We start from the raw sequence: 15,686 nt of genomic DNA, 5'->3' as shown, positions 1-15,686 counted from the left end.
TTGTGCATAATATTGTTATTCAATTCAAACACACACACACACACATATACAAATCATCGTGTCATCACACTCTCATACACAATGAAAATGACGATGACAAAAAAAAAAAATACTTGAAAAAATTTATTATTTGCATTCATGTTTGCATCGTGTTCTTGTTGTCACATTAATTCATCGTTTTTCATCATCATCAAATACGAATTGAATCAATCAATCAATCAATCAATTTTCATTGAATTCTACAAGATAATAAATTTTAAATAAGTGAAAATTATCGTATCATCATTTTCTAACGGTAAATATAATAATAATTTCTGTTTTCTTTTCTTCATTCTTTCAAACTAATACATTATCCTCCCTATAAAAGAGCCATTAGAGTGAGTGATTTTATGATTTTCTAAGAATTGATCATTTCTTTTTTTTTTTTGTTTGCTATACACGTTATGTACGCATAATAGATATATAACGATGACCGTTGTGATATTATAGTCATTTAGTGAATGTGACATTTTTATTACCATTGTTGCCTATATATAACGGTATTTTTCTGGTGATTGGTTAAAAAAAGTGGTTCAATTACCTGATGATGATGATGATGATCACTTATAGTGAAGTTTTTTTTTTACTCTTCCCAAGGTCTTCATTATGTTTGTCTGTGTGTGTGTGTGTGTGTTCATGAAAAATGACAATCTTAATTAACGGTATTCACATTTCCGGTATCGGGTTTTATTAACTCCTTTAGGCATTTTTTCTTTTTTTTTCTTGAAGAAATTTGTCTTGTATATTTTCTTAAAATTCTAAAATTAGAAAAATGTTGGTTTGTCGCTGATCATAACAACAATGACAACAGCAGCAATTTTGTTGTATATCGATGAGTTTTGTATTAGTCATTTTTCGATCGTTGTTGAAATGATTTTGATTTGATTTTTTTTGTTCTTGTTATTGAAGTTTTTTTTTTTGAATGTGGTGCAATAAATCATAATGGTTGGTCACAAAAGTGTTCAGATTTCAATTTTTTTTCTTTTCATTTCAATTTCTTGTTGGAAAATTATTTTCACATTTAAAATTGTCGTTGAAATGGTTTGCTTTTTTATCGCATGTGCTCCATACACACACACACACACACACACTTACAATATAAGATGATGGAAAAAAATCTCAATTTGTAAATCCAAGAGAGAGAGAGAGAGAGAGAGAGAGAGAGAGAGAGAGAGAGAGGTCATTTCATATCCGAGGGCCAAAGGATTGAAGTTGGCACGTACGTGTTTTTTTTTGTACGTATGTTATATCCATAACATATTGCCTGCATGCCTACCAAAACTTTCTATGCTTGATTGAATTTATTTCGTTCAGTCATCATCGTTTTCGTTTTTCTTATAATAAATTTAGTCCAACCAGTTATTCCATCAAACAGTTGAGAAAGACGAAAAAAAAAATCATAGTTATCAGTTCATTCACATTAGGCCAGGTCCGGAACTTTAGTTGTTGTTGTCGTCGTCGTTATTCATTCATTCAATATATGTCTTATACTTGTTATAAAGGTTGTTTTTTTTCTCTTTGCTTGATTGCTTTCTTTCATTTTCATCTTATTTGCTTTTCACCATTCTTTTTTATTTTATCGATCAATACATGCTTACAACGATAACCGGGATATACTTCATTAAAACTACATTAACAAAATCCGGTCATGATGATGTTGATTATGATGATGGTGATGTGATAAGATGTACGGCTAAAACTCTTTTGTCATACATTTTCACATATAAAGATAGATAGATAGATAGATTTGATTAAATTATCATCTAGTGGTTTTTATCTTTTCCTATATATGACAGGATTTTTTTTTCTTTTCAAAGATTAATCTTGACACAATCTTCAATTATTCTTTGTCTTATATACCAACACAACAACAGCAGCAGCAATAACACGATAAATCATCAATCCAATGGCGCCAGTCATTTCTCTAATTTTGACATTTTTTCCCTTACTCTATTTCATCCTCCATAATGTGTTTGGTATTGATTTCTTGAATCGTTCATTATATATTATACAAGGGTCCTAAGTCGAACGATGATGATGATGATTGGTTGTACAATTCATTTTTTTTTCTTTCTTTCAGTTGGTACGGAATTTCATTTACAAAAAAAGGTTTTTATTTCGTTTGATTTGAAGCTAAATGTGTACTTGTGTCTGTATATCTGTGTGTGTGTGTTTGTGTGCAACCGAAACATGACCTTTGCATTTCGACCTTGACATTGACATTGAACTATTTTGTCAGTTTTTTTTGGACAGTTTCAATTTTTTTTTGCTGAATCGGTCATTTGATTGGTTGTTTGGTTGGTGGTCAGTCAGTAGTGGTGGTGAGTTTTCTCATTTTTTTTCTTCTCATTCTTGAACCAAAAAAAAAAGTTTTCTCCGTTTTTGTTTGGCTTCATAACAAGAAGAAAAAAAAATCGTCGATATGGTCGATCAAAAAGAAAAACGGACGGACGGACTAATTTCGTGCTGTGAGATCATATATGTAAGAAGATGGAAAATGATGATTACACTTGTATGTGTGTGTGTGTGAACCAAAATGACCAACACACCAAACAGCAAAGAAAAAAAAATGCTCAATATATTTGATCCACTGAATGTCCTTGAAAGGATGTGGTAAAGAGAAAAAATTTTTTATAAGACGAACACATTCTCAAATTATAGTAAACAACAACAACAACAACAACAAGTGCAATAACCAATTATACATACACACGTTTGTACGTAAAAGTTATGTTATGTTGATTGACTTTTGACATTTCTTTCTTTCTTTTTTTTGAAATGTTTTTTTTATATAAATATAAAGATGATTTTTGTTGATGAAAATTCTTGACATTCTTTTAGTGGTTACGAAACATGAATCTTGATTCTTGCAACTTTTACTTTCTCATACTATTGTGTTTGGAATTTTTTTTAAATTTCAGAGAATCAATTTTGAATTTTGATTTAAGGTCATCGTTCAATCAGATGATGATCGAGTAGGAGTATCTCACTTTCTCTCTCTCTCCTTCTCTCAAGCTTTTTTATTTGTTGCTATTTGTGGTTATATTCGATACGCTTTTAACCCTTTTTTTTATTTATATTAATGGTCACAATGTGTCGATGTGTTTGTGTGTGAATCACAATCGACAAATCAATCGAATTGAAAATGAAATAAAACGAAACTGTGATTGTAATAGAAAACATAACGCTTGCCACGCGTCATCATCAATATCCATGGCGAAAGGATTTTGTCGCCTAAAAATAATCTTTCTCTTTGCCCAATCGATAATTGATTTATTCGTTAGTATAAAAGATATATATCAAAAATAAATTGACCAGTAGCCAACAACTAGTAGTAGCTATAAGAGTTCTAATGCATCCCATCAATCAATCTATAAATGTGTGTTTTGTGTGTGTTTGTGTGTGTGTGAAATATTGTCCGATTTTTCGGGTAAATACATTTTTGTTTGTTAACATTATACCATCTTATCATTGTAGAACGTAACCAGTTTTTTCTTTACTTTTTTTATATTTATATATATCCTGACAATGTGATATTTCCTGGATATCACACAATGTTTTTTTTTCACTGTTTTTGTTTTGTTTTCAAGGTCAACATATATATTATTTTTTTTGGCATGTTATATATGTGGATTGTGAAAGTGAAAGCCCTGAATATATAATATGTATGTCCAGTATATATGTACCAATAATACACAAATCCATTTCATCATCATCATCATCATCATAACATTTTAAATCATAATTGTTGTGTGTATTTTTATTCTTTTCGGTTCATTCAACTGAGATATATTTATCGTCAGAAAAAAAACCAACGTTTGACCTCAAGGTCACGTACTATATACACAACAACAACAATAAATGATGACTGATGACCACTCTTTTCTATTCAAAATTATTATTATTATTGTTTGTATTCGCGCGAGCCAGATGTTTGCGAAAAAAGAAAGAATGGAATGGAACCGAAAATCAAAGATCTTTTTTTTTCTTATATTCGCTATCAAAATGAGTATTACCGGTGGTTGGTTGGTTATGATTTCATAAGTGAAAATCATATACAACAATAATTCGATTATATATAGTGAAAAATGAAATGATTATGACGATTATGAATGATGATGATCAAATATTGAATATCAAAAAAGGGTTGATATTGATTGAACAATATTTATGGTGGGTTCCATTCGTTCAGTGATTTGTTCCGTTTCTTATGGATCGATCCATAATAATAATGAATAATAAGACCTTTTATCACCGAAAAAGATTTTTTGTTTTGTTTCTTGAAAATTTTCTATGAACACAATTTTTTTTCTTGAATGAAAAAAAAATGAAAAAATTATTCATATTTTTTTCATTCAATTTTTTTTTCAAGTCACACGTTTGATTGTCGTCACTTTGTTTGTGTGTGTGTGTTTGTGTGAAAAAGGTGTTTGAATATAATTCCATAATTTTTTGTTTTTTTTGTTGTTGTTGTTGTTGTACCATTTTTCTGGACGAATGAATTGAACAAACAAACAAACCAACAATGAACGATTTATGAAAAATCAAACTGGTTTTCTCTATTCAATTTGATTCAAAAATGGACCGTTTGTCTTCACCTTTGTTTTTCAGTTCTGTGTTCCAAGATGGAACAATAAGTAAGAAAAAAAATGAAATATGATTTACGAGGTGCGTGGGTGTAAAATCAAAAGTTTTTTTTCAATCCTTTCACACACACATGTGTATGTTTGATGTACGGGGAAAAAATCATTTTTTTTTTCTATTGAAATTTAAATTTTTTGTTTCGCATTGAATCCATTGATGATGATGAAGTCTGTTTAATTCAAAAAAAAAAAATTTCGTTACAGTTTCCGTGAATTATGAACAAAACAACAACATTTATGTTTGATATGCACGCGCATTTATCAATCTTAAAACTTCTATACTAGACCTATTCAAATGTAACAACAAAATTCAAAGAATAGAGAGTGAACACGTGCTTGCACGCTTAATATAAATTTGTCTTGCTTAGTGTGAAAAAAAATAGTATGTATTTTGTGATTTGATTTATATATTTGAAAATTTTTGATTGCATTGTTGTTGTATTATTTGGCCACCGGAATCTATAACTGTATGTTTTTCGCTTGCGAATAATAAATTCGTGATGATATCGGAATAAAAGAATTTAAGATGAAAATTTTCTGTTCACTTTTTTTTGGTTCGGTTGATCAAATTCTGTAAATTATATTCAACATCCGACAATAACAAAATCATAGTTTCATTGTAGTATGTGTGTCTCTGTTATTGACTAAGAGAGTTGATCACAATCGTCACACAATATAATCAACCAAACACAACGGTCAAACGAATCCGTAATCATCATCATCATCATCATCATTCTTGTCATTGTCATTTACAAGTTCAAGTTCTATATATACAAAGTATTTGTGTGAGAGTGTGTGTGTGTTTGTTTCTATTTTTAGGGCAATATTCTATTGTCAAATAATAGTTCCATTTGGTTGTTGTTGTTGTTGTTGTATGCACACACAAAACATTTCACAATATAATAAAAGCATTATCTCTTATTTCTTATGTTGTTGATGGTGTTTAGTATTATTATTAATGGCCTCGTCCAATTTACATCAATATATACCGTTTTTTTTCTCTTTTTCTCATTTCAATTTCACTTTCTATGCTTCTGTTGATGTGTGTTCAAAAGTGTTTTGAAAGTTCATTTAATTTTCAATCCAAACATACACACACACACATAGCCTTCAAACGAATTATCCCAAAGAATACAAATAAAATCTATAGATTTTTTTTTTTTTGACAAAAATATTGTGCTTTTTTCGGTTTTTTTTTCAAGTTTTCATTTTTGTTTTGTTTTCGCTTGGATCATTCTAAACTCTTTTTTTCAATTGAACTCAATTGATGGATATTTGTGTTGAACGCAAAAACAAGCGAACCATACATGATTTTAAATCCTTTTTTTTGTCGCTATTGAACAACTGGAAAAAAAGTGAAAGTGTTGTGTGTGTGTGGATCTAGCAATGCATCTGCAATTTTTGAAGTTTATATATTCTATGTTCCAAAAAAAACGTGGTTAATATAAAATTTAATTTCAAATTTTCATCTGTCTATTTGTTGTTGTTGTTGTATGGACCTATAAACAAAAAAAAACATTCACATCATCATAGGATCCATCCCATTTTTTCCAATTGTAAATTTGATCCATTTCATAATTTGATTGACAGTATCAGGGGCCTGGCTACGCTAGGCTCACGGGATTCCTGATTAGGATTTTTCATTTCTATTTCTCTCAAATCATATTGAATAACTCTTTTGATCCAGAAATAAAATTGATCGAATGAATGAATGAATGAATGAGTTAGTGACCAATGCATTATTGTTTAGAGGTTAAAACATGGTTTTTTTGTGAACCACTTGAAATTTTTTTTTTTTGTTTTGTTTTGTGAATCAACAACATTTATAGGATAGTGCTTTCTCGCTATATGCCAAAATAAATGCAAGCAGCTGTGGTCAGTCTGAGTTATTATTATCAAACCATTTGCTCTTGTTATTGCGTGATTTTTCCATTTCATTTCATTTCATTTTTTACTCGTTGAATCATCATTGTCGTCATATATGGCGACTAAAGAATGGACATTTTTTTTGTTCGTTTCACAATTGTTACATTTTTCAAAGGTAGTGAACTATTTTTAGGTAATTTTTTTTTCTCTCTATTCCGTAATTGTCTACTTGTTTTGTTCGTTTTATATAATTCGCATGTCGTTTATTTTTTATCAAATTTTTTTCTTGACAACAGCAGCCGCAGTGAAATAGAAAAAGGGTTGAATGACAACAGCAACAACAACAAAAAAAAAGAAAAATGCTATCGATTTGAATTAGGTTGGCCGTAGGGAAGAAAATTTTACTAGTATTTTTTTCTCTCGATTGAGTTTTTCATGTTCGTTGATTTTATTTTATTTTTTTTTTTGTTTCGGTCATTGTTCAACCGAATATTGTCGACACAGCATTTTGATGATGATGATGATGATGATGGACATGTGAATAACTCGTTCGTCGTCGAATAGTTATTTCGGGGTTACCCCTTTGATTGATTCCATTTTTAGCTCTAGTTTTTTTTTCTTTGGTCAACAAATACTAAAAACTGATTACAAACTGATATATAATATATAAATTCAGTGACCAAACGAACGTTTTTTTTATGATTTGTGTGACAAGATTGCATACATACACAATAAAAAGACTAGGGCTAGGTCCATCGATATGACTTGTTCGTGTGTGTGTGTTTTTTTTTGTGTTATTGCACAATCAAGGAAAATGAAGAGTGAGTTTTTTTTCGTTTGTTTACGAGTGAAAGTTCAATAATGCAAAAATTTTTTATTCTTATCAGCCGACAGTGATATGAATGATTGCTTTAGTTTTTTTTTTGCTTTTGCTTCTCTTCTCTAACCTGATACTGATTTCATAACGATTTCGATATGATATCGAAGGTCAAAAAAAAAAATTTCAAGGGCAAATGAAATCTTTTCAATTTATATTTGGTAAGAATAATTTGTTGTTTTTTTTCGATTGTAAACACACACACACATGTTTGTTGTGCGGTATTGACTTTGACTTTATTTTTTTACAATAAAAAAAATGTTCCCAAGAATTGTGTGATTTTTTAAATTATACAATTCTTCTGAAATTTATGGGTCGAATTTCGTTCTAGATTTCATTTTTTTTTGTATATGTAAAAAACAGGATTCTGAATTCTAATTCCGATTTGAATAAACAACGAAATCGGTTGCCATTGCTTTCGTATACAGTTGTTTTTTTTTCTCATTTCGACCTGTCATTCTTCATATCTGTTAAATTATTTTTTTTTTGTTTTTTACTTTTCAACTTTCAAAAAAAAATTAACCCAACAAAATATTCTAGTAGAGAAAAAAATGTCTGCTGTTTACTTTTATTGTTGTTGACCGGTCAACATTTATCGGTCATTTTTTTTTGTTTGTTTGTCAGTTTTTCATGTTTTCTTCTCTTGTTCTCTTTCTCAGTAGGGGGGGTACCAAGGAGTGGATTATTACAAAGTCGAATTGATGATGTGTCCAACATGTGGAACATGTGTGATAATATTTTGAAAAAAAAATCGACTTCTTTTTCCACTCGAAAGAAGAAGAATAAGCTAGAAAAGCTAATTATGGAATGATGATTATTATCACATATACAGTCTGTATGATAACTCGTTCAACATTTGAACAAATGAAATGAACAAACTTTGTGTTTTTCAAACATGTCCATGACATGATGGTCCACGATGATGATGATGATGATAAATGTAATCTTTATCATAGCCAAAATAACTGACAACACAATTAGTGGGCGTGGTGGTATCAGGGAGATAAATATTTTTTACTTTTCTTCTTCATTTTGACACAAAGTTTATTTGTTTCAAAATTTCTAAACATACCCATTGCATTTTAAATTGGATCTAGAAAAAGGAAAATTTTTAATTTGCACTTTATTTAGTTTGCAATTTTTCTTTTCTTTTTTTTTGTCATCATCATATTTAGTAATTCTTCCTATATATAAAAATTGTGCTGAATATGTGTGTTACATCTGCCCATCTTCATCATCATCATCCGAATCCGAATCCAGTACAATATTGTAATCGATGTTGAAAGAAAAAGGTGGAGCTACAATTGCGTCATCATCAATATTATTCAACAACTATATATTTGATGATGATGAAACAAAATTTTGTGATTGGTCAAATGTTTGTAGCCAATCACACACAATTTCAAATGTAAATATATTATATAATCTGTCTACACTGAACACTGGTATATATATATGGTTTATATTTGATTGGACAACAACAACGAAAACTAGAACAGTAAAATTTATTGCTCTAGTTTTCCAATTTTATGTTATAGTTTTCGACTATAATTTGTTCCTAAATTTTCTATCTATCTATTGACTATATATAAAGGCACATGATTTTTTTTTTGACTAATTTTTTTTTTTGTTCTCACCAAGTCCTGGGAGGAGTAATAATTATTGGTTTTTTTTCCGAATCAAACAAAAATTATATAGGAAACATGTTTTGTATAACAAATTCGTTCGAAATTGCCGAATGATTACTTAAATCTTTTTTTTCTGGTTGAAATAATATTATTCGATATTTGTTGATTGATGCAGGTATACATACAATTTGATTTTTGTCTCATTTGGCTGCTATCATAGCAACGTTGTCGATCCAGAAATGGAATTTGTGTGTGTGTGTGTGTGTGTGTGTTAATGCTTTATTACATTCTTGAACACATGCTGTGTGTGTGCGTGTTTTTTGGATTCAAAATTCATCCTACCTTAATCATTAAGATTGATAATTATATGTTATATTTATTCGATGATAACTCTTTAGATTTTGTTGTAAAATATCTTATGAATTTTTTTTCCAAAAAAAAAAAAAAAAAAAAGAATTTCAACATTAATATATCATAGGACATTGGCCCTAGAGTTCGAATGGTAATCACCACATACATATACATATTTATTGACCATATCGGACCACATGGTTCCATATTTTTTACTTTTTACTACAATCCTTTTTTCTATTCAGTGTGTTTTGCTTTGCATAATAATTTTTTTTTTACACAATAGCCGTTCCAACATTAATGGATCGAGTATTTTTTGTTACCCTTGTTCTTCTTTATGGTATTAAATTCTAATCATCATTTTTACGACACACACACACAAGCTTACAGCAACAACCTTGAAGATTTCTAACTGAGTTGAACATAATATTATTGATTCGTGATCGTTTGTCACTTGTAATAATGAAAAATATGAAAATCTCTTTTTTTCTTCTTTTGTCTCCTGTCACTCAATAAGAAGGTTCATGAACTTTTCATTTTCGGTTGTCATTGTCGTCCAAAAAAACAACAATATTAGATTGTCTTTGAACCACTAACATATTCCGATAATAATAAAATACCTAGATGACTGAAGAATGCATAAATATTCTGTGTGTGTGTGTGTCAAATTCTCCACACATGCATTTTTAATATATACGACATTAGGTCAACGACATTTTTTTATGAATTGTGTGATATTTTGAAATATTTAGAAATTTTTCATATTTGTCGGTCACTACAATCACCATTGGTGGTTATGGTTGTCGTGGTGTTGATTATGGTTAGTGTGAGAAAATGCTTATGTTTTTTTTTAAATTTCTGACGACAAAATTTCGTTTTCGTCGTCATTGTTGCCTGTTGATAATTAGTGACACAATCTGTATGAATATTGAATATGTACGATTCTGTTTTTTGTTCAATATTTTGGTTGACGAAAAATGTTTCATTAGTCATCATCGTTAAAAAGGTCAATGAATTCTTGAAAACTTTGAAGTTGTTGTTTTTGTTTTGTGATTGGTCAACAAAATATCTTCCGTTAGTATTTGATTTGATTAGATAAAAAAAAATTTTTTTTATGTTACATCGATTAGTTTGATAAACAAATCACTGGTCATTTTTTGTTCGTATCAAGTTATTATTATTATTATGTGACCAACTACAATAATCTTTCAATGTCAAATTGGCATCATCATCATCATCATTATTATCGTTGTTATTGACAATTGAACATAGGAAATTTTTGAATTCAAAATAAAATTCAAAAATTTAAGGCCTGATTGATGATATGATGATCTATGAAATGATCATCTAAAAGTTAATTAATTCAATCAAATAATTATCATCGATATCTAAACCTGTAATTATAAAGGAATTTTTTATTCTAACAATAAGAACAACAACAGAAAGAATGAAAAAAACGATACTTTTTTTTGCCCAACCTTTTGAATACTTGAATAATGAATTTTTTCTATTTCTTTTTTTTGATGGATCACTTTCCATTTCATGTTTTAAAGATATGATCTGATTTTTTTTTGCTGTCTCTCTTTTGTTGATTACGGTCGACGAACAAAAAACATGTCGATTATATCGACAAGTGTACTTACAAATATATGATGAATAATGAAAGTTAATTAATCACTGATTGGTTCCAAACCACATGATTTGGATTGATTTTTGTTTTGTTTTGTTTAGTTCAGATTATTATTCCACATTTTGGAACAACAATGTTATGGTTGAGACAAAAAAAAATGTGAAAAAAAGGGAAAACGAATCGAATGATTATTTTAAAGAAAAAAAAGCTGTCATGTTTTTATTCTTTGTCGTTATTGTTGTTGTTGTTGTTGTTGTTATTGTCCAGTCTTGTTGTCGTCAATTTTTTTTTCATTTTGGTGTTTTTTTTTTGCCGACAATGACTACGAAGACGACGACGGCCATATCATCGATATAAGCACGAGCCGCTCTCATTGTCAAATAAATACAATATACATGATACTTTAAACTGAATTCGGAATGAATAAACAATTTCTCTCTCATTGCTTGAGATGATTTATATTAATTTTTTTCAAATTGATTTTTTCTTTTTTTTGGGTTTATTAGTACCAGCAACTCTGGGGTCCATGTGATCAAGGCATTGTTTTTTTTTTTGGATCAAAATAGGTCCAAATTTAATTATTTTAAAATTTATAATTCTAGCTTATAAATGGAAAAATGAAATTTTTAATAGATTTGATTCGTAATTTTTTAAGATTAGATTTTTTCCAGATTAATCCAAGAATGTCTTGTGTGTGTGTGTGTGTATGTGTGTGCGTGTTTGCTTTGAGAATAACATTGCTATATTGAATACCAACCAACCATTCAATATATGAACCAAACCCAAAATAGTGAATGGACAGCCAAATGGGCGGCACGTACAAAATTCATCCCACTCCACTATACTACCACCACTATTAATTTCGCGTGCAATTTTTCCATAATTTACTCTTTGGTCCCTTTACACAAACACGCTAAAAATAGATTGATTTTTTTCTTTCAGGCTCTTCAACCCGTATACAGTCAAATTGTGCATTTTTTCCTTCTTCCAATTCCGAATGTTTTGTCCACTCTATTTGATCATCATTGAACTTATTGATGATGAAAATGATGTGTGTGTGTAGTGGTGTGGTTTAGTATATTTATTATCATTGAAAAAAAACAATTTCTTTTAACGGCATTGATCATTGTGTGAAACTATCCCTTTTATCAGTTCTACCCCCCACTCTCCTCTTCTATCCGTGTGCCTAGTGTCCAAATGTGTGTTCATAACTCTATTCAAAATGGTCATACATCATCTTCGTTGTTGTTGTCGAGGACTATGATCATTGACCATAGTTCAGGTTGAAGATCATTCGGTTCATCTAGAAAAAAACTATGCTTGGTATTCGTGTGTATATCTTCATATAATCATAATGCAATTGACCAAGTGAATGTCATTCGTACCATTTACATTTGGCCAATAGGTCATCACATTGCTGATTTCACATATATAAATATTATTTGCGACAAACTTGTTTTTTTCATTTCATTTCATCTTTTCTTTCTATTTAATCTTATTTTCTTGATGATGATGAATAATAATAACATCTAATCATTTGTTTTGCAAAAATATTTATTATATGTACACACAGAAAAAATAACACTGCCATTTTACTGACCATCATTGTCCATCGTGAAATTTTTTTTTGTCTGAAAAAAAATATTTCAGCCTGTTTATATTAAAATAAAGATGAGTTCTTCGGCTGGAACATCGATCGTCACCAATCATCATCATCATCATAATACATATCAACAACAACAACAACAACAACATCATCATCATCATATTCATCAAAATGGAGCATTTACAATGGCAACACCACAATCAAAACAATTTTCACAAACAACTTCATCATCAACTATCTATCATTCACCACAATCATCACCACCGAATGAATCAAGTCCAAAGCCATTAACAATGATGATGACAATGTTGGAGAATGATGATGGTGATGATGACAAACCATTGGATTTTTCTTCAAAATCTCCATCAACTAAACGATCATCACTTATTGGTACGGGTAATTCGGGGCAAATAGATGAAAATCAAAAAACATCAACATCATCACCACAACCGGCACAACAACAACAACAACAACAAGAGCAACCAGAACCACTTTTATCATCAAAATCTGTTGCAACTGCAAGTAAAAAAGTTCATCCAAAATTCTTGAAACGTCATCATGAACCTGAACATCATTGTTTTACAACACCATCACCATCACCACCAGAACATCGAATGTCAATCAATCAATTGCAGTCACCATCATCGAAATCGAATTTAAATTCGACAGCTAATGTATTTCCATCGGTAGATATTCACTCTACAATACCATCATCAGTCCTATCACAATCACTTCCAGTAGTCAATCAGGATATTTTTGGAAAATTTTTACAAGAAATGACCAGTCAAATTCAACCGGCAACGAAAAATTATTCACAGCAACAAGTTTTAAACGAAACAATATTAAATCAGGCATTACAATTAGCTAAATTGAATTGTCAGCATCCACAAACGTTGTCATCACCAAATTCATTGATGATTGAGTCAGATCCAACAAATACCAATGCTAAAGCAATTCAGCTGTTGAATTTATTGACCAAAATGAATAACAGCCATCATCATCAGCCGCAGCAACAGCAACAGCCCATTCCATCATCACAAAATATCGTTGAACAATTGTTGAACAAAAACAACAATCATACTCCATCATCATTATCGCCAATAAAATCGATTCATTCAACAACGAATTTATTATCACCATCAACAATATTATCACAAAATGCTTTCCTTACTCATCAGCATAAAAATCTGGTATCCGAAAGGCAACAACAATCACTTGTCAATAATGGTGTTGGTGGTGGACTATTATTAACCACAGCTCCAACAACAATGTCGCCAATAATGAATAGTTCAGCTGAACATCAAAATTTAACATTATCATCGAATAATGTAGCGACTACATTAATCAATAATAATTCATCTACCTCATCAACACCAAAATATACACGTCCATTCAAGGCTTTATATAACAATAAAGATTTACCATTATTACCTCAAAAACATTCACCATCTTCAACGACAACTACTTCGGCATCATCAACAACATCATCATCATCATCATCATCGTTGCCATTGGAAACTTTAGCTGCTGCCGATTCATTACTTGGTTCCGATCAAGCTTATTTAATGTTTCGTTCACAAATGTTGTCTATGACAAAAGAGCGACAATCTTCTATTGAACGAAAATCAACAACAAATCGTAAATCGCATAATACATCGGCAAGTTCTATAAAGTCATTAGATCTTATATCAGATGAAAATTCCAATAGTTCAAGTTTAAATGGAACAAATATTGTCGATAATCATAATCAAAGTCCAATCAATCAAGCAATAATGGAAACATCTACATCGAATAGTCATTCACTTGTCATGCCGATCACTGCTGGCTTATCATTACCAAATGTTCCAAATTCTACGACGGCAATAACAACATCGACAAATTCGGGTAGAAAACGTGCACGACCATTACCGGATAATCTTAAAGATGAAGCATATTGGGAACGACGACGTAAAAATAATGAAGCAGCCAAACGATCAAGAGATTTACGACGAGCCAAAGAGGATGAGATTGCCATAAGAGCCAGTTTTTTGGAACATGAAAATCGTCAATTAAAATTGAAATTAATTGAAGCTGAATTAAAATTAGAGAAAAAAGATACACTTATTGCTAATTTACAGAATCAATTATCACTTAAACAACAATAACAACAACAACAATCGATATGATTCCAATCAAATCATCATCATATTTTTATTTTGGCCAAACAAAATTATATATCCAAATGATTTACCATCACATGAACATTTTGAATCTACCTCAAACAGATTTAATATATTTTTTTTCACATTTAAACAACACAAAAAAACAATCTCTTTGTATATATTAAATAAGGAACTGATCTCAAAATTTACATTTATTTTTTTCATACAAAAAAATTCTTGAATTTCAAATAAAAAAAAATTTATTTTTTCTTTATCTAAAATCATTCGCCATCTACTGGATTCGATGGTAAACACATTTAATGAATGGCTCTTATCGTTGTTGTCGTCGTCGTTTTCATTTCTGAGAATTGCTCATGCCGCAATATGATGATACTTTTGATGAATGTTTCATTTTCAACTTCAAATTATTACCTGAATCAAGCTGTTCACGTTCAAATTCAAATTGTTCAACACAATCTAATTCATCAAGAAATTGTCTTAGATCTTCTTCCCAAAGATCTTCCGATGTTGGTATCTAAGCGATAATAATTATCATTTTAGTATAAAAAAAAGAAAAATTCAAAAAACAAATTTCAAATACAGTAATACCCCGCTTAACGCTGCCCCGTTTAGCGCTGATTCGATATAACGCTGTACAATTACCCTACATTACATTACATTGTTACGTTGTATATGAAGGGTAAAAATGCATTATGTAAAAATACCCCCGCTTAACGCTGTTTCGCTTAACGCTCAGAATTTTTGGACGTTACCCCCGCGTTAAGCGAGGTATTACTGTACATAAAAAAAATATTTCACCAAAAAAAAAAACGAATATTTTATGATGATGGACACTATGATGAAATTTCGAAAACGTTATTATACTTCGACTACAATTGCAGCTC

The 15,686-nt window shown here is 30.1% G+C and overlaps 1 protein-coding gene across 4 annotated transcripts; it reads left to right on the top strand.

Moving 5' to 3' along the window:
• The first annotated feature begins 61 nt into the window (after positions 1-61).
• Positions 62-15,062, top strand: LOC124493098 (uncharacterized). 4 transcript variants are annotated; one of them, XM_047056160.2, is made up of 2 exons: positions 62-295; positions 12,608-15,062. In XM_047056160.2, the coding sequence occupies exon 2, from the start codon at positions 12,706-12,708 to the stop codon at positions 14,782-14,784; it is 2,079 nt and encodes a 692-aa protein (XP_046912116.1). In that variant the 5' UTR covers positions 62-295; positions 12,608-12,705; the 3' UTR covers positions 14,785-15,062. The 4 variants fall into 4 exon arrangements, with proteins under 4 accessions (XP_046912116.1, XP_046912117.1, XP_046912114.1 ...); XM_047056161.2 differs by lacking the exon at positions 62-295 and adding an exon at positions 1,965-2,015; XM_047056158.2 differs by lacking the exon at positions 62-295 and adding an exon at positions 8,601-8,833.
• The last annotated feature ends 624 nt before the right edge of the window (positions 15,063-15,686 follow it).

The sequence above is a fragment of the Dermatophagoides farinae genome, chromosome 1 (assembly GCF_024713945.1).
Source record: "Dermatophagoides farinae isolate YC_2012a chromosome 1, ASM2471394v1, whole genome shotgun sequence".
NCBI lineage: Eukaryota > Metazoa > Arthropoda > Arachnida > Sarcoptiformes > Pyroglyphidae > Dermatophagoides > Dermatophagoides farinae.
Note: the sequence above shows the minus strand (reverse complement) of the source record. Positions and strands in the feature narration are given on the sequence as shown.